General features: G+C 25.3%; 1 protein-coding gene and 1 long non-coding RNA gene across 2 annotated transcripts; one reads left to right on the forward strand and one right to left on the reverse strand.

Annotated features, from left to right (window-relative positions):
- The first annotated feature begins 19,360 nt into the window (after positions 1 to 19,360).
- Positions 19,361 to 20,450, forward strand: LOC135924898 (multiple coagulation factor deficiency protein 2 homolog). The gene is made up of 4 exons (XM_065460028.1): positions 19,361 to 19,415; positions 19,462 to 19,568; positions 19,611 to 19,771; positions 19,818 to 20,450. Exons 1-4 carry the CDS (start codon positions 19,413 to 19,415, stop codon positions 19,979 to 19,981), a joined length of 435 nt encoding a protein of 144 aa, XP_065316100.1. The 5' UTR covers positions 19,361 to 19,412; the 3' UTR covers positions 19,982 to 20,450.
- Positions 20,451 to 22,385: 1,935 nt separating this feature from the next.
- On the reverse strand, positions 22,386 to 23,358 carry LOC135924690 (uncharacterized). Its single transcript, XR_010571358.1, has 3 exons — positions 23,172 to 23,358; positions 23,077 to 23,109; positions 22,386 to 22,955 (listed from the first exon to the last, which is right to left on the reverse strand). It is a non-coding gene; the product is annotated as an uncharacterized LOC135924690 (long non-coding RNA).
- Between the last annotated feature and the right edge of the window lie 965 nt (positions 23,359 to 24,323).

Raw genomic sequence — 24,323 nt, forward strand, 5'->3', positions numbered from 1 at the left:
AGTTTTAAATTAAAAATTATATGAATTATAGGAGCTTAATTCTTTACTCTGGATTAATTTATTTGGTACAAACTTATATAATCATAAAATAAAAACTTTTTGGAGTTATGATGTCAATTCTCAGTTTAGACATTTCCTTTTTTTTTAGCGATTAAAAAATATTTTATTTTATTGACTCATTTTGTGTAAACTAACTTATATAAACATAAAATCTAAAAAAAATTAAGTTTCCATTATTTTTGGAGTTATGATGTCAATTTTCAGTTTAGTCATTTTTTTTAGATTTTTGGGAATAAATATTTTATTTCTTTGATTCATTTTCTGTAAACTAACCTATATAAACATAAAATGAAAAAAATTTTAAGCTTTTATCACTATTTTTGGAGTTATGATATTAATTCTCAGTTCAGTCATTTCCTTTTAGATTTTTTGGATTTAAAAAATGTTTAAAAATTATTTTTTGACTCATAAACTTATATATATGTCGTATTGGGATATGAAATCTTGTGAGATTTGAAATCCCAACGTGGGGATTAGAGATCTTGAATCCCTACGTTTTATTCGGAATCTTTTTTTAAAATATTTTTTTTAAATTTTTAAATTTAAATAAAACCCATAGGGATTCGGAATATTTTTTAAAACAATTAAATAATATATTTTTTCTTCCTTTTTTGCCACCTGGCTGGCACCAGAAAATTTTATTTTTTAGAGATATTTTGTTATAATAAATAAATTATATAAATTATCAAAAAGGATAAAAGAATGTTTAAAAAAGTAAATAGTATAAAATTAAAGCTTATAATGAGTGAAAAGAAGGTTAAAAGACATTTTTTGTAAATTTATATAAAATCACAAATATTTTCAGATAAATATATATTTTTAAAAAAATCCGAATTAATTATTTCTTGCAACAATTATTCAATGCAATATGACATTTTGTTGAACATTTGATGTTGTTCTTGAAACAGTCGCACCTTTTATTCATGCTACCTATTTTGCAATTGCATAACGCTGTTTTCCCATATTTGTGACATCGGGAAAGCTCCTAAATATTTAGCAGTTTAGATAAAAAATTAATATATTTTATGTACATAAATTAATTTGAGGAGTATATGTGGTTACTATAAAAATAGCTTAAATTACCTATGATTGATATGTCTTTGTTGGGAACTTCAACATCATTTAATTTTATAGTTTTATATAGACTAGAGGCAATAAATGGTGCTGAAATTCTTCCAGCACACCCTACCCATATTTTATTTTGTTCAATTTTTAATACCACTTCTAAATTCTTAGGACAGATATTTGTTCCATCTGTCATATGGATAGGTAATAACAAGTGATGACCTAAGATAAAGTTATTTTGTCCAATTATTTGAGAATAAATTATGTTTTGACGCCCGCGATCATTTAAATACAAAAAATAAAGGGTCTCTTTTTAAAATATTAGAAATACTATTCCCAATATTATTGGTAGCACAACTATTATATTTTCCCATGTAATTTTATGGCTAACATTTTTTGAACGAGGACTATTAGTAATATTATGGACAATTGAAAAGCACGAATCTTTGATTGAAACCTATGCTATTTTAATAGCAATGTATATAGCTTTCACATAATTTTCCTCATTAGTAAACAATAAAAAAACGGAATCGTTAAAAATATTATCTGCATTTCCTCTGTATATTTTGAATAGATTTGTATATGGGTGTTTTTAATATGGTTTTATATAAATTATATTTTGTAACTGTTTTGGGTAAGAAAATCTTTAAACTAGTATTAAAAATAAAATAATTGTATTAATATAACAAAATGTAATAATTTAAATATTCCATGAAAAAAATCCCGCCCAATAAGATTCTTAAATCATGTTAAAAAATTTGCATTTCAAAATGTAATAATTTAGAAATTCTATGAAAAAAAATCCCGCCCAATACAATTACTAATTTATATTATAATTAAATTTATTGATAATTCATATCAGTTATTTCAGAGACCCGTAGGTCCGGTCCTAAGCCCAGTCCGGGTATACAGGGGTCATGTCGTATTTTAATTTAACAATATAAGTACCCAGGCTGGGCCGTATATTTTAAAACTAAATATTTAAATCGCCATTAAAAATAAATATAATATTTTTTTTAAAAAAAATCGGGGCCGGGCCGTGCAAATGGTATCTCTGCAGGTTGGTTATTTTATTCTTAAAATTTAGAAAGGAAAGTATTAAAAATTGAATAAAATATGGGTAAGAACGTATGCTGGAAGAATTTCAGAACTATTTATTGCCTTTAGTCTATATAAAACTATAATATTAAATGATTTTGAAGTTCCCAACAAAGATATATCAATCATAGGTAATTTAAGTTATTTTTATATTAACCACATATACACCTCAAATTAATTCATGTGCATAAAATATATTAATTTTTTATCTAAACTTCTAAAAATATTTAGGAGCTTCTTCCGAATGTCACAAAATTTGGGAAAGATCGTTATGCAATTGCAAAATGGGTTGCATGAATAAAAGGTGCAAATGTTTCAAGATCAACCTTAAATTTCAACGAAATGTCATATAGCAAATGAAGAATTGTTGCAATAAAAAAAAATTTTTAATTCGGATTTTCTTAAAATATATATTTATGTGAAAATATTTAATATTTCAGATAAATTTACAAAAACAAAAATGTTTAATCTTATTTTTCATTCATTATATGCCTTAATTTTATACTATTTACTTTTTTTTTAATTTTCTTTTAAAATACCTTATTTTGGCCTTTTAATTATATGGTATACCAGCCAGACGGCAAAAAAGGGAAGAAAAAGTAATTATATTATTTTATTTTTTTCATGGGGATTAAGAATATTTTTAAAAAATTATTTTTAAAAAAAAGATTCCGAATAAAACGTGGGGATTCAAGATCTCAATTCCCTACGTTGGGATTCCTAATCCCACATGATTCCATATCCCAATACGACATATAATAATGAAAAAAAAATTAAGTTCCATCACTATTTTTGGAGTTATGATGTCAATTCTTAGTTTAGTCATTATTTTTTAGATTTTTGGGATTTGAGACTCATATAAATGCAATAATTTATAGTTGTTATTGGATCTAAAAACTAGTTTACTTCAATTAAAATTTAGGGTTCTTAAAATGGCCGTTGGATATTCATTGGTCTTAAAAAAGACCGTTTGGTATTTATATCTTAAAAAAGACGTTCGTCATAAATGTTAATTAAAGATTTGTTAATAAATAATGATACAATCTCTAATTTAGAAAAGTAATATTCCTCAAATCTTATTAGTTATATTTTTTTAAAAACAAATTAGGATAAATATAAACTCATTATAAAGTTTCATAAGAAGATAAGAAGGTTTCTCTCTTGCAACAATTAATCATATATCATATGAATTATTTGTAAAATCCTAGGAGGATCGATAATTGTTAAAAATATATAAATTATTTTATATAAATATAGGGAGTTAATTATTAGATGTATTAATTGTTGGAAATTAAATATTTAAAAAAATAAATAAATCTATGCCCTTATTGTTTTCGTTCTAAACCGCTTTGGCTCTTTTGACTTGATTAGGTTTTTTTGTTCCTAAAGGTTTCAGTATAGCTAATTGACCACATGTTGAGGCAATTAATTTCCCATTACTATTTTCTTTTAGTATTTTTAACAGAATTGCCTTTTCAGCATCTGCATCTCAGCCCAGCTCTGATGCATGGATGATATATCTAATGCCTTTGTTAGATAATAAGGGCCTAACCCACATATGGCTCTTTCAAAGTCTTATTACTGTAATAAAACAATATCATTTATTTTATTTATCATTATATGTAAAGGAGTTTTTTTCCAAACAAATTTTGTTTTTAATATAAATTTATACTTTCACAATTATTGTTGGTGTAAGGTGATAATCTGATTTTTTAAAGGTTATGTTTATATAAGTTAGTTTACACAAAATGAGTCGAAAAAGTAAAATATTTTTTAAATACCAAAAATCTAAAAAAAATGACAAAACTGAGAATTGACAATATAACTCCAAAAAGAGTGATGGAAACTTGAAATTTTTTTCATTTTATGTTTATACAAGTTAGTTTTCACAAAATTAGTCAAAAAAATAAAATATTTTTTTATATCCCAAGAATCTAAAATAAAATATTTTTTTAAATCCCAAGAATCTAAAATAAAATGACTAAACTGAGAATTGACATTATAACTCCAAAAATAGTGGTAGAAACTTCAATTTTTTATCATTTCATGTTTATATAAGTTAGTTTTCACAAAATGAGTCAAAAAAATAAAATATTTTTAAAATCCCAAGTATCTAAATATTTTTGACTATACTGAGAATTGACATCATAACTCAAAAAGTAATGATGGAAATTTAAAATTTTTTTCAATTTATGTATGAGTAAGTTTACACAAAATGGAGTCAAAAAAATAAAATATTTTTATCCCAAAAATCTAAAATTTTTGAATAAACTGAGAATTGACATCATAACTCAAAAGGTAATGATGGAAATTTTAATTTTTTCATTTTATGTTTATATGAGTAAGTTTACACAAAATGAGTGAAAAAAATAAAATATTTTTAAAATACTAAAAATCTAAATATTTTTGACAATACTGAGAATTGACATCATAACTAAAAAAGTAATGATGGAAAATTTTTTTCATTTTATGTTTGTATGAGTAAGTTTACACAAAATGAGTCAAAAAAATAAAATATTTTTAAAATCCCAAGTATCTATAAAAAAATGACTAAACTGAGAATTGACATCATAACTCTAAAAATAATGATGGAAACTTAAATTTTTTATCATTTTATGTTTATATAAGTTAGTTTACACAAAATGAGTAACCCCAAGAATCTAAAAAAAATATCTAAACTAAGAATTGACATCATAACTCCAAAAATAGTGATGGAAATATCATTTTTTTTATTTTATGATTATATAAGTTTGTACCAAATATATTAATCCAGAGTAAAGAATTATAATTCATATTATTTTTAATTATTTAACTAAATTTTTAATCTATTACGCCATCGAACGAAAATATATTTATGATTTGTATAATTTATTATGGGTGTTATATTTTCTATGTAATATATCTGTTATATACATATTATAAATTAATGGACTACATTTTCTTCTATATTCCATTTTATTTATTTAGATAATTATTGTTAAAAAGTCAATTAAAGCTTTAAGTGAAATTAAAATATAAAAAATTGAAAGAATATATTTTTTTATAATGTTATTCAAGTGTATATTCTTTTGCTTTAAATAAAAATATCCTTATATTTTTGTAAATATTCTTTATATTTTCTGCAATCATTTTAAAAAAAGGTTATTCAAAATGTAATTTTTTAGTTAACTTAAGTTTTATAAAAAGTTTCTTTTAACCGTAAACTTTTATTTCGTACAAAATGTAATATACTTTAAAATTTTAAGGTAAAAAAGATTATAAAAAATAATTTGTTCTAAATTTTATACGTAAATTTTGTATCGTCTATTATTGCCTTCTGTAAATTTTAATTTTAATTTTGGATAAATTTGATTTATATTATAAAAACATTATATTTATATTATTAAAATATAAATGATAGGCTATAAATAAACTTTACCTCTCTATTCTCAGTTTACCTGCCAATTTTCAGTTTAGTTACACCCTAATTTTTAAATTTACCAGAAAATGGACAAACTGGTGTGTATGATGTTGGCAGCAATTTATTAGACATGTTGAGATTTAAATGTGGTTAGCGCCCCAGCATAAACCCAATATATTACGCAATTAGGATGGGTTAATGGTCCGAGCCCTACCTATATTTTGGAGATAAAAAATTTGATTTTAATTGTTTTTTATTTACGCATCGAACCCATTTAGCCGGCAATATGTAAAATCTAGTGGATTCCCCTAAAATCACGTCAGTGGAGAAGGGGAGAGGGTATTTATCTGTATGCAACTTTTGAATAAATTTTTTGTTAATCCATTTTTCAAGTTGGTTTATAATTTATTGTAATATGCAAATATATTTTTTTATTATATGCAAAATTATTTAATGAATTATGAAGATTGGTTGTGCACTATTTTGTTAGATGTAATATGGTATTACATATTTTATTCTAATTTGTTATCCCTTTAAATAAACTTCAATTAAAAATAGTTTTTATAAATTAAATAAAGTTTATTTATGTCTCTCTTTTGTTTTGAGTTAAGAATATGTAAAACATATTGTTTTAGTGCTTTCTTTTACTTAGGGGTTTTTCTTACCTTTGGAGTTCTTAATTAGGTGCTCAGAAGTTGGGTATTTAGGTCCGGAAGATAGCCCTGCATCTGGGTATAATTTGAATTCCAGAAAGTCTAAGGGAGTAGGTTTTATCTCCAATTATGTAATATAAAACTAAAACAACTCCTTTTCGCAAAAACGTTCTTCTTTTCACTTTGCGCCAATTTTAATTTATAATTGAGCGTTTTATTTTAATTCATAATTGCGCGTTTTATTTATTCATAATTGCGGGTTTTATTTTTCCATAAAAGGGACTAATTTTTATGTTTACAATATATACTTTTTTTTAGTTTAAAATATCATTTTCAAGAATATATTTTTGAATTACAATTTTGATAAAATCAAGTTCACGTATCATTTATTTATACAAGCGTTTTAGTTTTCTTTAATAATTTATAATGAGTATCATTTATTTATACAAGCGTTTTAGTTTTCTTAAATAATTTATAATGACTCTTACTAGATCTCATGGCGAGGTGCCACCTTCTATTCTACCAGTAACTGCTTGCTAAACTGTCTTGCTAAACTGTCTTGCTAAACTTTCTTGCTAAACTGTCTTGCTAAACTGTCTTGCTAAACTGTCTTGCTAAACTGTCTTGCTAAACTGTCTTGCTAAACTGTCTTGCTAAAAAGCAATTAATCATAATTTGATGATATAATATCTTTTAAAAAAAATTTTCAAAAACATTTTTTTATTTTACATAAATCAATTTTTAATTAATTAAAAATTGATATTAAATATCAAATAATATAAAATTCTATATTGGAAAAAAAATATATTTACTAGCTTATTACAACTTATATTTTATTTTTCAATTACAAAATTTAACAAATTTATATCCATAAGAGGGCGTTAAATACATAAATATTAAAATATATTCTTAGGAAACTAGAATAAATATTGGATAGCCCTTGTTTTGTATTTGGGTGTAAATACATGTGAAAAACCTAAAAAAAATTTAAAAAATAGAGGTTTCTTTGAGATTTAATTAATGAGTAGGTTTAGAAGCAAAAAATAGTAGAAAGTTTGTAAGGAACATATTGCTAGCGTTATTGATCAAAATCTCTTCATTTTTGGTTTATACGTGAACAATAACGTGTTAATTATCCTAATAAATTTTTTGAAAATATTATGATTTGACCGAATGGCGAGCTCAAAACCGACCACTTACTAAATATTCGATCTACCAAATTTGGTAGTAATATTATTTGGAAAATGTTCATTTTTGGTTAATATATCTATAAATACGTGCAAATCATTATTCCAAAAAATATTTTAAAAATATCGTGATTTGACTGATAACCGATTTGAAACCGAAATACTGTCTTGCTGGCGTTATACATAAAAAATTCTTCATTTTTGGTTTATACGTGAACAATAACGTGTTAAGCATTATCCTAATTAATTTTTTGAAAATATTATGATTTGACCGAATGGCGAGCCTAAAACCGACCACTTACTAAATATTCGATCTACCAAATTTGGTAGTAATATTATTTGGAAAATGTTCATTTTTGGTTAATTTATCTATAAATACGTGCAAATCATTATCCCAAAAAATATTTTAAAAATATCCTGATTTGACAGAAAACCGATTTGAAACCGGCCCAAAGACTAAATACTGTCTTGCTGGCGTTATACGTGGAAAATTCTTTATTTTTGGTTTATACGTGAACAATAACGTGTTAAGCATTATCCTCATCTGGCAAAGCGACGGTGAGCAAATATGCTCCCCCATGTTCATTATTCCCATGAGCAACGGATCACCCAGAGTTATCGTGACTTCTCCGAAGTAAAACTTCCTTCATTATCCGTTTAGACTCAAATCTATTCCTTTGATGTCTACCAAGCTCGATCAAGCGACATTCGCCTGTAAAATCGATATCCGCTCTGCCTTTTTCTCTATTCCTTTGGCGACACAAGTAAGGAAATTCTTTGGATTCAAATTCAACAATGTTAACTATGCCTACCGAGTGCTCCCTAGGGGCGCTTCATTTAGCCCCTACTGCCTCCAATCTATTATCCTGGACGCGTGTGCTAAAACGGTTAGGAAAGCTAACTACAATGTTTACTTGGACGATATCCTGATTTATGGCAACTATGAAAACGACGTGAAATGGTCTACGCGTTCCCTTCGCTGCACCCTTGAAGGATGGGGCCTGCAAAATACCCCCGAAAAGTCAGTTCTGAACCCGACGTCAACCATTACCTATCTAGGAGTCCCCATAGACTTAACCAACAAAACGGTTTCGGCGGACACGGACGAAGGCTCAAAAAATGCCTAGACGTTTTCAGACAGCACTCATATCAACACCTTCAAATCGGACAAGAACTAGCAGCAAGAGTCCTAGGAGTGGTTAACCACTACGCGTATACCATCACTGTTATGTCCCGCCTGTTTTCCCCTTACTACGTTACTATGAACGAGGGACGACTGGCACCAATAGTGGACACCTACCTCGCGTTTAAGAAAGCTAATACCATCATCGATGCGCTAGCTTCCCCCTTGTCCTTACATTACTACGCTAATTCCCCAGTGTACGTCGACGCCTCCAATTCCCACATAGGAGTAAACTTCTGGGAAGTAGATAACCTATCTGTCGCGTACAGTGAAGCATGCCTACTATTCAATATCCCAATAAAAAATAAAATTGTAAGTGATTTATGGACTAACAACAATTGTGAGTCCATGAATCATGTATTTAAAAGTTATACAAATTGGCAATCAAGTAATTTAATTAATTTAATTGATATAATATATAATAAAGTACAAATACAAGAAAAAGATCTCGAAAGAGCTTTAATAGGAAAAGGAAAATATTATTTGGCTGAGGGGTATAAGTCATTTCAGATAGATTTATCAATTTGGGAGAAATTTAGTGAGGAAGATAAAAAAAGAGGTAGAAAATTTAATAAAAGGAAGTAAAAAACGGGAAAGAGAAAATGTCATGTCATCATGCGGGGAATTAATACTTCTAAAGCCTAAAAATTCTAAAAAACCATGTCAAAAAATTAGAATAAATAGAACAGTATCAATAAAAAAATTGAAAATTGAAAAATAATAAGGCCCTAAACGTCGTACTCTTTTTCATATATATCAAATCAATTTTTTAATTTTACAATAGATTTTTGTATCGAAACAATGCTTCATCCTAATCATAGTTTTAAAAAAAAATTTATTCACATCGCATGCAAGTATTAATTTTTTTAAATTTTTATTCATATCGTAACAAATACCAAATTTTTTTAATATTAATTTTTTGTAACTTTTATTCATTCATTTCGTCACAAATACCAATTTCTTTTAAAAAAATTTAATTGACATCGCATACAAATATGAATTATTTTTAATTTTTATTCATATCATCACAAATACCAAATTTTTTAAATATATTTTTGTAACTTATATTCATTCATATCGTCACAAATACCAAATTTTTTTAAATTTTTTTTATTGACATCGCATACAAATATTAATTTTTATTCATATCATCACAAATACCAAATTTTTTTTAAATATTTTTTTTTACATCGCATAATTTAATTGATAATTCATAATTTCTATTTTGTTAAATATTTTTTAAAATATATGAGGAAATGATGATATATATAGATGAAAATACTAGGGATATCTGATCCTCGTTTAATTATATTTATTTTTCGCTTTTGTTTTTGGTATAATTATTGTATCAAATGTCTTTTATCGACATTAATTTAATATAATTATATTTTATTTTTTGGATTAATATGATATTATATAATAGATAAAAAATAAAATATTTAATAAGATAAAGATTTTTCTATGGATAACGCCAGCAAAGCAGTATTTCGGTTTCAAATCGGTTATCGGTCAAATCACGATATTTTTAAAATATTTTTTGGGATAATGATATGCACGTATTTATAGATAAATTAACCAAAAATGAACATTTTCCAAATAATATTACTACCAAATTTGGTAGATCGAATATTTAGTAAGTGGTCGGTTTTGAGCTCGCCATTCGGTAAAATCATAATATTTTCAAAAAATTAATTAGGATAATGCTTAACACGTTATTGTTCACGTATAAACCAAAAATAAAGAATTTTCCACGTATAACGCCAGCAAGACAGTATTTAGTCATTGGGACGGTTTCAAATCGGTTTTCTGTCAAATCACGATATTTTTAAAATATTTTTTGGAATAATGATTTGCACGTATTTATAGATAAATAAACCAAAAATGATTATTTTCCAAATAATATTAACACCAAATTTGGTCGATCGAATATTTAGAAATTGGTCGGTTTTAAGCTCGGCATTCGGTCAAATCTTAATATTTTTAAAATATTTTTTAGGATAAAGTTTATCACCTAAATATACACGTATAAACCAAAAATGAAGAGATTTTCTATGTATAACGCCAGCAAGACAGTATTTCGGTTTCAAATCGGTTATCGGTCAAATCACGATATTTTTAAAATATTTTTTAGAATAATGATTTGCACGTATTTATAGATAAATTAACCAAAAATGAACATTTTCCAAATAATATTACTATCAAATTTGGTAGATCGAATATTTAGTAAGTGGTTGGTTTTGAGCTCGCCATTCGGTCAAATCATAATATTTTCAAAAAATTAATTAGGATAATGCTTAACACGTTATTGATCACGTATAACCCAAAAATAAAGAATTTTCCATGTATAACGCCAGCAAGACAGTATTTAGTCATTGGGCCGGTTTCAAATTGGTTTTCTCTCAAATCACGATATTTTTAAAATATTTTTTGGGATAATGATTTGCACGTATTTATAGATAAATAAACCAAAAATTATTATTTTCCAAATAATATTAACACCAAATTTGGTCGATCGAATATTTAGTAAGTGGTCGGTTTTAAGCTCAGCATTCGGTCAAATCATAATATTTTCAAAATATTTTTTAGCATAATGTTTAACACCTAAATATACACGTATAAATCAAAAATGAAGAGATTTTGATCAATAACGCTAGCAATATGTTCCTTACAAACTTTCTACTATTTTTCGCTTCTAAACCTACTCATTAATTAAATCTCAAAGAAACCTATATTTTTTAAATTTTTTTTAGGTTTTTCACGTGTATTTACACCCAAATACAAAAAAAGCGCTATCCAATATTTATTCTGGTTTCCTAAGAATATATTTTAATATATATGTATTTAACGCCCTCTTGTGGATATAAATTTGTTAAATTTTGTAATTGAAAAATAAAATATAAGTTGTAATAAGCTAGTAAATATATTTTTTTTTCCAATATTAAGTAAAAATAGAATTTTAAATTATTTGATATTTAATATCAATTTAATATCAATTTTCTAATTAAATAAAAATTGATTTATGTAAAATAAAAAAAATGTTTTTGAAAAAATTTTTTTTAAAGGATATCATATCATCAAATTATGATTGATTATGATTAATTGCTTTCTAGCAAGACAGTTTAGCAAGACAGTATTTAGTCATACCGCCGTAACTTTATTAGATAAATTATTTTGTTATGTAAATGAGATGAAAACGTGAGAAATTGTATTTTAAGAGTTTAACAATTGTTTAATGATCAACTTTTTTTATTTTTCTCATAATTTTTATTTTGTTTATACCTTTTACCTTGCGGATTGTAATTATGTTTATTGAATTTAAAGGGATTATACTTTAAATTAGCTACATTTTTCTTCATTACAAGGACCACTCCAAATTTGCTTTTTACAGTGGGCCGAAGAGAGGATAGTTCCAGGGCCACTTTAGGAAAATTTCAGTCTAATGCCAGGTAATAGTTACATGGGACAAGGGTGTTAAACAGCATTTTAATGCGAAAATTCTATAAATAAAAATGTAAGAAAAATTTTTAGAGAAATTTAAATTAAAATTTTACAGACTTATTTTGAAAAAAAATTGTTTACGTTTAGAAAAAACTAGAAATATTATAAAATTTGAGAAATCTTGAGGCTCAATTGTTAAGCAGTTTGGATAAGCAAAATGTAATGTTTTAAAAGTAAAAAGGTTTAAAGATATAAAGCAACCATATTGTTAAAGAAATATTGTGAAAAAAAGAAGAAAATTTATCGTTTAAAATAAAATTTACTTTGGATAAGATAGATATTTAAAGTTATTTAAATCAAATTTTAAAAACGTATTCTGAAAAAGAAATAAATTATTCTACCTTAGCTCATATAGATCTCGAACGATTTTTTGCAAATAGTTATAAGATTAACATACAAAATTGTGTAGCAATATAATTATCTAAAATGAAAAATAATATTATAAAGATAGCATTCATAAATTGATCCTAGGGATTGACAAATAAAATGGAACATAATTTGTGGAGATTAAATATTTATTTGTAAAAATTTAATATAATTGAAAATATGCGAATATTAAGAATAAAGAAATAAAGGAATACATTTGGTTAAAAGTTATAATTCAAAATATTCGGAGAATAAAATCAGAGACTAAGACGAATATACAATTATTATTATAAAAAATATGTTGATGTTGTAATTGAATTCTTATTATAAATTTACGTTTAACTTTTATTTAAGTGATAATATTTAGTAAAATTTTAGGTTGTTAATTAACCAAAATTTTCAAAAATAGAAAGGGCTTTCATCATTTGAAAAATCAGACCGTAATCGAGCTAAATTAGAGATCTGAATTTTATTTTAGATCATTAATCAGATTTGAGGTAAATTATGAAACTAGCAGAAAGAAAAACAAGAGAAAAAAAATGAAATACCAAAGAAGAAATGATTAGGTGTAGGGCTATTTTAAATTATTTTAATCAGGTTTTAGATATAAGAAAATAGAAAACAAATTATTACCATAGAGATTGTAGATAAAATATCCAAGCAGAATGAAGAGATAGTTTGTTTATTTTTTGAATAATGCTGATTTGGATACTAAATACTTATGAAGAGAAAAAGAAAATTTTTAGATATTTAATTAAAATAATAGTAGTTACAAGAGTATAAAATTGAAAAAAAAGTATGAAAATTTAAAGGATTTATAAGAGAAGAATTTAGTGTAAAAAAGTGATATATAATTGTGAAATAAAAAAGTGCATTAGAAATATAATTGAGTTGTTTTTTTAACAACGTGTGATAAAATTGATAAACATACTGGAGTTTTTTTAACAACTGGTAGGAGAATTAAAACATAATTTAGTTGTTTTGAAACAGAAAGTTTTGTTAACATCGAGGGATAGCTTAGCAAATCACGAAGAAAGAATAAGAGAATTTCATAGAGAATATGAGATGGAAATAAGATAAGGGAAATACATATGTATATGAATGTTAATTCTATTTTTAGATGGCGTCATACTTTAGATGTGTAACAAGATATTAAAGATGGAAATCAGAGAAATAGATAGTTTTTTTAGAATCAAGAAAGTGAGTGGATACCGCCAGGGAAGAAACTTACCAAAGGTATGGAGAAATGATCCAAGATACGCAAATAAGCCGTCACTCAAACATAGAAACTTGGGAAGATTGGGACAAACGGGGAAAACTGACATGGATAAGTTGTTGGGCATGTGGGGGGGAATCATTTGATGAGAGTTTGTCCAGCGTCTAGTGACTGTGAATAATAATTTATTATTGACAGTGCAAGATAAAGAGGAACAGTTTAGGATAATCTTGGTTAAATAGCCCGGCAGTATGAGGAATTGAGTTAAGTAAGGGGGTGCCGTGATGTTGGTTATTATTTATTATTAATTTGGGAAGCAAATTATGTTTGTTTCAGTGGCGTAGCTAGGAATTTTTCTTAGAGGGGGTCCATACATATAAAAGCTGGGGGCTTTGCCCCTCCCAGACCCCTTTAACGGGCCTTTCGGCTCTTTTACTCCGGCCTTTCGGCCGGGTTTATCTTACAAATCATATCCATATCTTCGATAATATATAATAAATATATTTTTTAAATGCATCAATAATATGTTATTATAATTTAATAGATTAGTCTCAATGACTTTATAATAATACTATCCAGAATAATTTCAATAGTAATATAATATCCTTCCACAAACATCAAAACCAGAAAAATATAATTCATATAAAATCACTTTTAAGTCTTTTGAACGTATAATCTAAAAAAAATTTTGCTCTGGGAGGGGTCCAAACCCGAAAAACACCCCCGTAGCTACGCCACTGGTTTGTTTTATTATTAAATATTTAGCTAAATAGTTTATTTTATGATTTAATTAATTTTTGTATTCAGAATTGAAGTTAATAAGATAGTTTTTGTTATTATGTAAATATTTTGGCTAATTATGTTAAATATGATTTTGTAAAATATAAATATTTAATTAAGAGATTTTTAGATTCAAGATTATCAAGAGAATTTTAGATTTAAATTGAACCGTAGAAATGGTTCACAAAAGATGATGATCAATGGTTATAGGACTACTACAGTCAAAGAGTCCAATGAAGATATTGGGCTAGGCTAATTGACGGTAAAGAGATGGGACATAATTATAGAATTTATTGGGTATAAAAATTAGACTAAAATCAAGTTAAGGTAAAGAAACAATAGAATCGATGAGTATAAGCAAACTGTCGTTAGTTATAGGCACAAGAATTCGTGAAAATCCTTAATCGCTGACCAGTTATCGCCAATCGTTTATCGAGATAAGGCGCTAAACATTTTCAAGAGAAAATTAGAAACAAATTAAGATGACTAGAATTAATCGACAATGAAGCGAGAATCAGTTATAAGAGATTATCAGAAAAAACTAAAATAATTTATCAAGAGAGTTAAATACGGTTAATAGAAGAAATAAAGTTTAAAAAGAAAATAAAATTAATTGATACTGATTAATCAATTATAAATTAAATTGTTACGGAGATTAAAGATTAATCATTCTAGAGATCATTAGAAACAAGAAACTAAAATTATGATAATTTATCAAAAGAATTTCATGATGTTGATTGAAGAAGCAAAGTTGAAAAAGAAACTAGAATTAATCGATAATCGTTTAAAAGCAATTGTTTATCAATTACAAGTTATACTCAAGTTGTTAGAGATTACACGCTAATCATTCTAGAGATCGTTAGAAACAAGCAACATACTATAAAAAATTATACAAAAGTTGACAATATAGACTAGAATCGATCGATAATCGTTGACTATAAATCATGAATAGTTAAAAAGCAAGCGTTAATCGGGTATAGGTCATCGTCAATAGCTTACAGAAATAAAGAGCTAATCATTTACAAGTGGTTGACAGGCAACAAAAGATAGGTTCAAGAATTTCAAGATGCTATTAAAAGAATACACTTTGTAAAGAAATAAATCGGTAATCTGATACAAACAGTCGTTTGAAGCTAAGAATACGAGACAAAAGGCAGATGTCGTTAAAACTGAGAGGACACAAAAGATCATGATGTGTGATTAAAATAAGTCATTGGATAAAGAATTAAAAAGATTAGCGTTGGTGGAGATATAAGATCAATAAAACAGAAATCGAAGGGAATTTAGGTCATTTGAGGAATGGTTGGAGAGGTTTAATTTAAGTGGAAGGGTGTTATAATATGCAAATATTTATTTTTATTATATGCAAAATTACTTACTGAATTATGGATTGGTTATGCACAGACTATATATTTGTTAGATAAATAATTTTGTTATGTAAACGAGATGAAAACGCGTCTGAATTGTGAGATTTTATATTTTAGAATTTTTTATTTTTCTATAATTTTTAAATTTGAAATGATTTTTATTATGTATATACCTTTTACTTTACCGATTGTAATTATGATTATTGGATGAATAAAAATTATTAAAGAGATTATATTATTAATTAGAACCTTTATTATTTATATATTTTTTTCTATATTACAAGTGTCACTCCAAATTTTGTTTTTACATAATTATCAGTTAAAAAAGGAAGTCAAAATGTTTTGACTTTTGGAACCAGCAAATGTTAGAGTTAAACGATCTATAAACCTATTTGATATATGTAATTTTCTAAATTAACTACATATTTTCTTATCTTTACTTTAAAGATCTGCAAAACCAAAAAAGGTTGAGTTAGAGAAAGTACTTGGAAAGATGATATAGATATTATGATTGAAACCAGGGATGTGAACCCGAACCCGGACCCTGAACCCTCGTATTTTGGCTGAACCCGAACCCGGACCCTTTTAAAAATGGAGGGTCCAAGGGTTCTAGGTGTCATAAAAATTTTTAAAAATAAAAATATTTTTTTAATTAATAAAATATATTTTTTTAAATTTTATTAACTTTTTTGTGGAATCATTTATTTTTACTTCGCGTTTTTCTTTCAATTTTCTTCCTGGATATTTAGAAATTGATATCATAAATTATTTTCTAGTCTAATAATATTTTAGTATGTAAATTTATTAATATGCTATGTTATAGAAATACGTTGATTATTTTGAAAGTGAATTATTTTGTAGTGCAAGAAATAATATTTTAATTTAAATGATTATGCACAACACGTTGGTCCTCAATTTTTATGATGATAGAACGATTATTAAGTTTTAAAGATTTCTGTAATGATTTTATTATAGAAACATGTGAAGTCACTTTGTCGGAAGATGATTGGTGCCAAATAAAGGACTTTACTAGTGTATTAGTTCCTTTAAAAATAACAATAATAAGATTACATTCAGAATAATTATGTTTATTTGATTTTAAGGCATATGGATTAGATGCCGATTAGATTTAGAAAAATTTACAGTCCTTTTTATATGAAATTTTAGAAAACATGAAAAGCAACAATATTTGCAAAATAGTGTTGTAAACGCTTTTATATATTTAGACCCTCGATATCAAGTTTTATTTGTATTGAGCAAAAACAAATGGCTAAAGACTATCTTAAGGATTTATACCCTCGATATCAAGTTTTATTTGTATTGAGCAAAAACAAATGGCTAAAGACTATCTTAAGGATTTATGGCACAAGCAAAACTCCATTATTTATAATATATTGGAGGCTACGACAATACCTATTGGTTGTAGTGATAATAATAATGATAACAACATTGATGATCTTGAAATTTTACTTTTAGATAGAGAAAAAAATCAAATTATCATCAGATAAAAAGGAGGATTAAAAAATTCCTATTGCATCTATAATAGTAAAGTTCTCAGAAGTTGAGAGAATAAATAAGGATATAAATATTTTAAAATTCTAAGTAGAAAATTCTTCAATATATTCAGAATTATATATCTTATCTAGAATCTTCATGGCTGTACCGGCAACACAAGTACAATAATTTTATAAAGATAACTATCTATTTTAGGTAAGGGTAGAACGTGAATTTTCATCTTTGAGATATATATTGTCTACTTTACGTGGAAATCTCAAGGATGATATTTTTGAAGATATTATGATTGTGCGAGAATAAATCATTTAAAATATAAATTATTTCATTTTTAAATTTTTCATTTGTAAATTATGAATATGTATATATTGAAGTATAATAATAAATGAATGAAAAAAAAATCTTATTTTGAGTCATTATTTTTATGTTCCCTGAACTCGAACCCTGGACCCGGGTCCTTTCAAATTTTATTCCTGTACCCGAACCCGGACATGGACCCTTTTTTTTGTCGAAGGGTTTACATTCCTGGTGAAACTAGAAACAATATTGATGTTGATGATATTTTAAACAGAAGAAGAGTAACAATGAAGGAGTTGGAGTTGAATATAAAGTATAATTAAAATACAGTTTTTCAATTTCAAACTAAATAATAAAAGAATATTAATAATAGTTGCGAGTAATATAAATATTGGAAGCAAGTAAATTAAGAGAAAAAAATAGTTAAATTAATTTAATATTTTATTTGTAAAGCAATAGACGCTATATACGAGGTTGAATCTGGTGATATAATCTATGATAGTAAATTTTTTTATTAAACACAAAAATATATATAGGCATGGAATCTGTTGAGGAAGTTATGAAACATGGTTCTTGATTGCAACGATTCATATAAAGGCATATTGGATAAAGAAGGAGTTGTAGTTCAACAAAGTATATTTAATAGAATATTCTTTTAAACTAAATTTATTTAGATTATTTGGATGATGAAGAAAGAAGATATTATGAATGAGAGAGATATAAATAATGTAGGCAAAAATGAAAAAAAAATAGATAAATTAAGATAAAATTAGATATAGGAATGGAATCTGATGAGGATAATATGGCAAGGATGATTGATGGTAGTGGTAATCCATATAACTAGTTCAATAAAGTACATTTAATGAAAAACACTTTCAAACTAATCTTATTCAAAAATTTTGGTTAATGAAGATTAATTATGAATAATAGATATAAAAAAATGGTTATAGAGCGTTTTATTAGTTTAACCTTTTGAAAATGAGCGTTGCTAAGAATTATATTGCATTGATTATCAATTCAGTCGTTGTAGGAATAAATAAACATTTTTATCACTTTTGTAATTCTTTAGTTGTAAAATTTATCCGCATCACAAATATATATGATTTTTGATATATTAAATTATATTATATCAATTCTGCAATCGTGTATATTATAGCGTAAAAATGAATATTTTATAATAAAAAATATCATCTTTAGCTTACAAATGTTTTTCCTTGTTTTTTTATTATTTATATTTTAGTATTACTATGTAGATAAATGACAAATGATGAAATTTTAAATACTAGTTTAGGGTTTATAAATTTCAATCTAAAAAGTATAATATATTAAAAGAAAACCCGACCTAAGACTAGGGAAACTCGCGTCAAAGGCATGCAAAATAGAAGGCATAGGGGGTAATTCTCCCCATATTTTTTTTTAGTTGAGCTTATTTAACTTATTAAATTAATTATCTTATAACATAAGTTTATAATTTCTGATAATCTTATATATAATAATAAGTCATCTAGAAATGAAATATGGTAATCTATTATATGGAATATAAAATTTAAAATTCGAAATCGAGCACCCCATCTGATAATTATCTCGGTAAAAAAGTTTTGTAGGCCTCATTCCTAATAAAAAAAAACCAGCGATATGTCATTGGATTCTCGGTTCTGTCTCAACGTGCTAAATTAATTAATGAATTAATTATTCGTAGACCGACGTTATATATCCTCGACAACCTATAGATGGTAAAGTTAAAATTTTAATAACATGCATTTCTATAACTTTATTTAGCTTAGAATTATATTACTATCATGCCTTTTTGCCGTGATATTTTCTCACAATCATCCAGATTTAAATATTAATAAAGTCATTAGCCCAAATACGGATTCTTATAAACAGTAATTAAATATTCAATAAATTACTTATTGTACCACAATTAGACATATAAAGGACGATTTAAAAGATATTATGGATACAAAATCTTTTTCAGAAAAGGAATATCTTTTATCTTATTTTAGCTTGCATGATCTGGATAAAGATGGCTTATTAAATGGACTAGAAATAGGTCATTCTTTTCATCATACTCACCATTTGATGAAATGTAAATTCTTAATTTTATGTGAAATTTATTTTTAAAAAATTATTAGTCAATGATAATCTTCAATCAATATTAACTGGGTATGAAGAATCTATCATAAATGAAGTTGACAATATTATGAGATTTGATCTTAATAATGATGGGTTTCTCAATTTTTATGAATATGAAAACTCAATTAATGCTCTTACTAATAAAGGGATTCCACATGTTTAATCAAATTAGCTAGAGAATTATAAAAAATTCTCTATTTCTAATAAAAATTTTATTATGGGGTTTTAAACAGCATTTTGCATTTTTTTAATATATTAATATTTGATTTATTATTTTTGATATTTATGATAAGAAATTTTGTTTGAAAACTTTTAGAATCAAAATATATGAAATGTGATTAATAGACTTATATTAAATCATGGATGATTTCCTCAGAAACAATTCCCTTAATATTTTTTTTATATAATCCAACATCATCAGAAAAAAAATTTGTTGGGAATTTTTTCATGGAAATTATCTTTAGCTTATAATTATATTTCTGACCCAAAATTTGCAAATATTAAAAAGTATTCTTTTAGAATTTTGAATAGATCTTAATTTTAACATTATTAACCAGTATTACTCTACACATCACATTATAAACTATCGATATGGTCATAAAAATAAAATCTGATCACATCTTAGCTGGAATTGGCCAAGAAAAAATTATTAATTTTTTTAAACATTAGGACAGACTTAAATTAAATATAAATTATATTAATGGATCATTTTATTTTAATAAATCAACATAAAAAGAAATTTGATTTCACTTTAAAATGAATGAAATATTTATGATCAAGCTTTTTATATCCACTGATATATGCATTTCAAATTGAAAATCACAATTTTGTTGAATCTTTATTTTTTAAATATATTTGCTAGATTTACAAATTATATAACATTTTATGACCATTAAAATTTAGAAGCATCTTATTTCCAGTATAATTTTAAAAAAACTTATTTTTGAGAAGAAAAATTTTTGGGTGTTGAGGGGTGGGAACCAAATGTAATTATTAAATATTTTGTGTTGAGTATAATCTCTTATTTTTTACTAGTTATTAGTTTTTTAATTTAATAAATAAAGGAATCATTTCATTTTAGTAAAAACTGATATGAAAAGGACATCTTTTATTATAATATTGGTTTTATTAATTTTGTTTTAATTTTTCCTGTTTTTTAAAGTTTACTTTTATATTATTTTTTGCTTTTGGTTCCTATTTCCGGATTTTTTTATAAATATACATTTATCTTGTCTCTTTTTCTAATTGTTTTTTTTGGTTTACTATAGGTCCTATCTATATTTGATACTCATCCAGGAATGTTTATTACCTTTAAATTTAACTGTTTAATTGGGCATGACTAAAATACGCACCCCCAAAAACTACACGCCCCCTATCAAAGAAGCTTAATTTGAATTATATTAATACAGAATCGTATTTAGCTTCATAAGATGAGTTAGAAAATGTTTTTTTTATTTAAAAAAAATAGCAACATAGTAAAAATTTAATCAAAAAAGAAGAAATTAAGTGTATTTTCAAAATCTCAATAAGTTATAAATAATTTATAAACTTAGTATTAACATTTTTTGATTCCTTTTAATAAGTTATATATGATTCTGTGTTCATTTTTATGTATTAAGCTTCTTTGTAGTTTAGTCATGTAAAAAATATTTTTTTAAAAATTTTACTATGTTGCTATTTTTTTTAAATAAAGAAAACATTTTCTAACTCATCTTATGAAGCTAAATACGATTCTGTAATGATATAATTTAAATTAAGCTTTTTTGATAGGGGGCTCATAGGAGCGTGTAGTTTTTTGGGGCGCGTATTTTAGTCATGTCCATTTAATTTTAAAAATTTTATTTAATTTATTCAAAAAATCCATTTTTCTATTCTTTTTTATTATAATAAGCTCATACAATTATTTTGTGATTAATTGGCTGTAAATTTCAATCATTTTGCATTCCTAATACTATAAATCTTACTTTTATGTTTTTTATGTTTCATAATAATTTTATTTTGTCGAATTATCAGAATGAACCTAGATTTTCAAGAAAAAAAGTCAGAAACATATATATTTTTAAAAAAATTTTATATCAAACTTAGAAGATTTGAAAAAATGGATCTTTGCAAAGGCTCTAGTTCCAACATAGTCTGGCCTAATTTTAAATATTGTTGCCATCTAACGTGTTTTTATTTTAAAAAACAAACAGTTTAACAGATGTAAGGGTAATAACTTGGTAAGTGTCACTAAAAATTCCTTTTTGTTAAAAAAATATTAAAAATTTTAGCCAAAATATTATAATAAATATATTTAAGATTTTTAATAAAAAAATTGATAGTTTCTTTTTAGTGATGTTAAAAGTTACTTTTGAAACATAACTAGTTACTAGTTACATTGGCAAAAACATAACTAGTTACATTTTTACAAAAGTAACTAGTTATTAGTTACAGTTATTTTCAAAAGTAACTAGTTACTTACTTTATACATCATTCATATGCGCATTATTTAATTATTGAATGCATTTATTTAATATAAAAAAAATTAGGATAAACAAAGTATAATCAGTTATTTAAAATAATATACAATTTATTTATATAAAAAAATATCGCAAAATTAAATATTTACATCGAATATAAAAATATATATTTGCATTGAAAAAAAAACATTTATTTTTCATAAAAATTAGAATCTAATAAATGTTTATTTGCTTTTAACAACAAATTAATTTTAAAGTTATTATCTAGGAGACGTGCTCGTTTATCTCCAAAAATGAGCTTACCTAGACTGAACAAGCACTCTAAGGGAGCACTTGATGTTAGAACAACATTATATTTAATAAAGAGTAATTTTAATTTTGGAAAATCGTTATATAAAGAAAAAGTGTTGTTATTAGATTTGATAAAGTTTTCTATAAGTTCATTATCCAGAATATTTTGGCGCTTTAGGTCAAAAATCCAACTACATCAAGTGATGTTGTTTTGAGCATGATTCATTCGTCTGGGATTCACTTTGAGGTATTAAGGTATTTATTAAATTTAAAATTTCCTCCTTTTTTGCTTTATTCCTTTCTTGCCTAATCCAAGGCCAGTCAGTTTTAAATAAAGGGTGAAGAATTGCAGCAATGATGTTGTCATTATCATAAAGATTATTAAACCTATAACATGATATTTTTGTTAAACTTGGTTCTTGTAAGTAATGATTAATAATTTTAATATTAAATTCTAAAATAATCTGTCTGTTTTTCCTTATACTAAATTAAAAAATTTTTTTATTACGTATGATATGAAGTTCCAATGCTTGTTACTTGACTGAAGAAAATATATTGTGATACATTTGTAAATAAATATAATATTAAAATTTAATAAATTACTTGAATTTGCTTACAAAATTATGAAGCCCAGCAGCAATGTAACAATTTACGTCATACGTCATAAAGCGCATACGCCCTTTAAACGTTGTAGGTACAACAGACCTACGCTAGGTATTTCTCATTTCCATCTAATTGGATTAAATAAAATTTGGGAAAAAGATGAGAAGCCCTTTACACGTTTGTGGCAAGCCGTACGTACTTGTAGGCACAACATTTTGAAAAATGTTGCTTAAACCTCTATAGGCTTTAATTTAAAAGGAGTGGGACAAAGAAAAAGCCTATACCCGAGAACTACAGTATAATTTAATTACTTTAAAGGTGGGTGATGGCTGATTTTAAGCTTAATTTCTTTAATGTAAGTTATATCTGTAAATAAATATGATTAAAATAAACTAATATTTACCACCGGATGAACCGAACAATTTTTACGAATCGGTTTACAAAATTTATAACCTGACCCAAAATAGTGGGTAATCGATATTTTATTCATGGTGAAAAAATATAATATCGGGAAATTTAAAAATAATAGATAAATCAATGTAACAATTTAAGAAAAGAAAATCAATTTGAACTGGAAATTATAACAATCAGACATTTTCACAAAATTTTAAATTAATAAATTTAATTTAAAAAATAAATTTATCACAACATATTAAAAATAAAATTAATTATTTGAATATATCTTTAAAAGTAACTAGTTACTTTGGCAGTTACATTTCGAAAATTATATATAGTTACAGTTACTAGTTACAATTTTAAAAATATAACTAGTTACAGTTATTTTTTAGCCAAAATGTAACTACTAGTTACTTTAACATCACTATTTCTTTTGTAGAATTTTAAGGATTATAAGGAAGAAAATTTTTGAAATAAATTAGATTACCATTAGTGGGGATTTTCAAATTTTATATCAATACTAAAACAGATGAAAAAAAGTTATACAGATGAGCAGGTGGGGTTTATGTGACCCCAAGACCCAAAATACCTTTATAACTCATGAATTACCCACCAAACTAGAAATTAATTTTGGAGAAATATATACTTTATCTGAAAATGTTGAGCTACTAAAAGATTCAGGCAAAAATATTGAAAGAATTTTAACTAATACTTTATCTGAAAATGTTGAGCTACTAAAAGATTCAGGCAAAAATA

The sequence above is a fragment of the Gordionus sp. m RMFG-2023 genome, chromosome 2, assembly GCF_954871325.1.
Source record: "Gordionus sp. m RMFG-2023 chromosome 2, tfGorSpeb1-WG-v2, whole genome shotgun sequence".
NCBI classification, from domain to species: domain Eukaryota; kingdom Metazoa; phylum Nematomorpha; class Gordioida; order Chordodea; family Parachordodidae; genus Gordionus; species Gordionus sp. m RMFG-2023.

Excerpts from the sequence above, each read along its gene's own strand:
- LOC135924898 (XM_065460028.1), top strand. Across the intron at positions 19,569-19,610 it reads AATACGGATTCTTATAAACA|ACATATAAAGGACGATTTAA; the intron begins GTAATTAAATAT and ends TACCACAATTAG. Across the intron at positions 19,772-19,817 it reads TACTCACCATTTGATGAAAT|TCAATGATAATCTTCAATCA; the intron begins GTAAATTCTTAA and ends AAAAATTATTAG.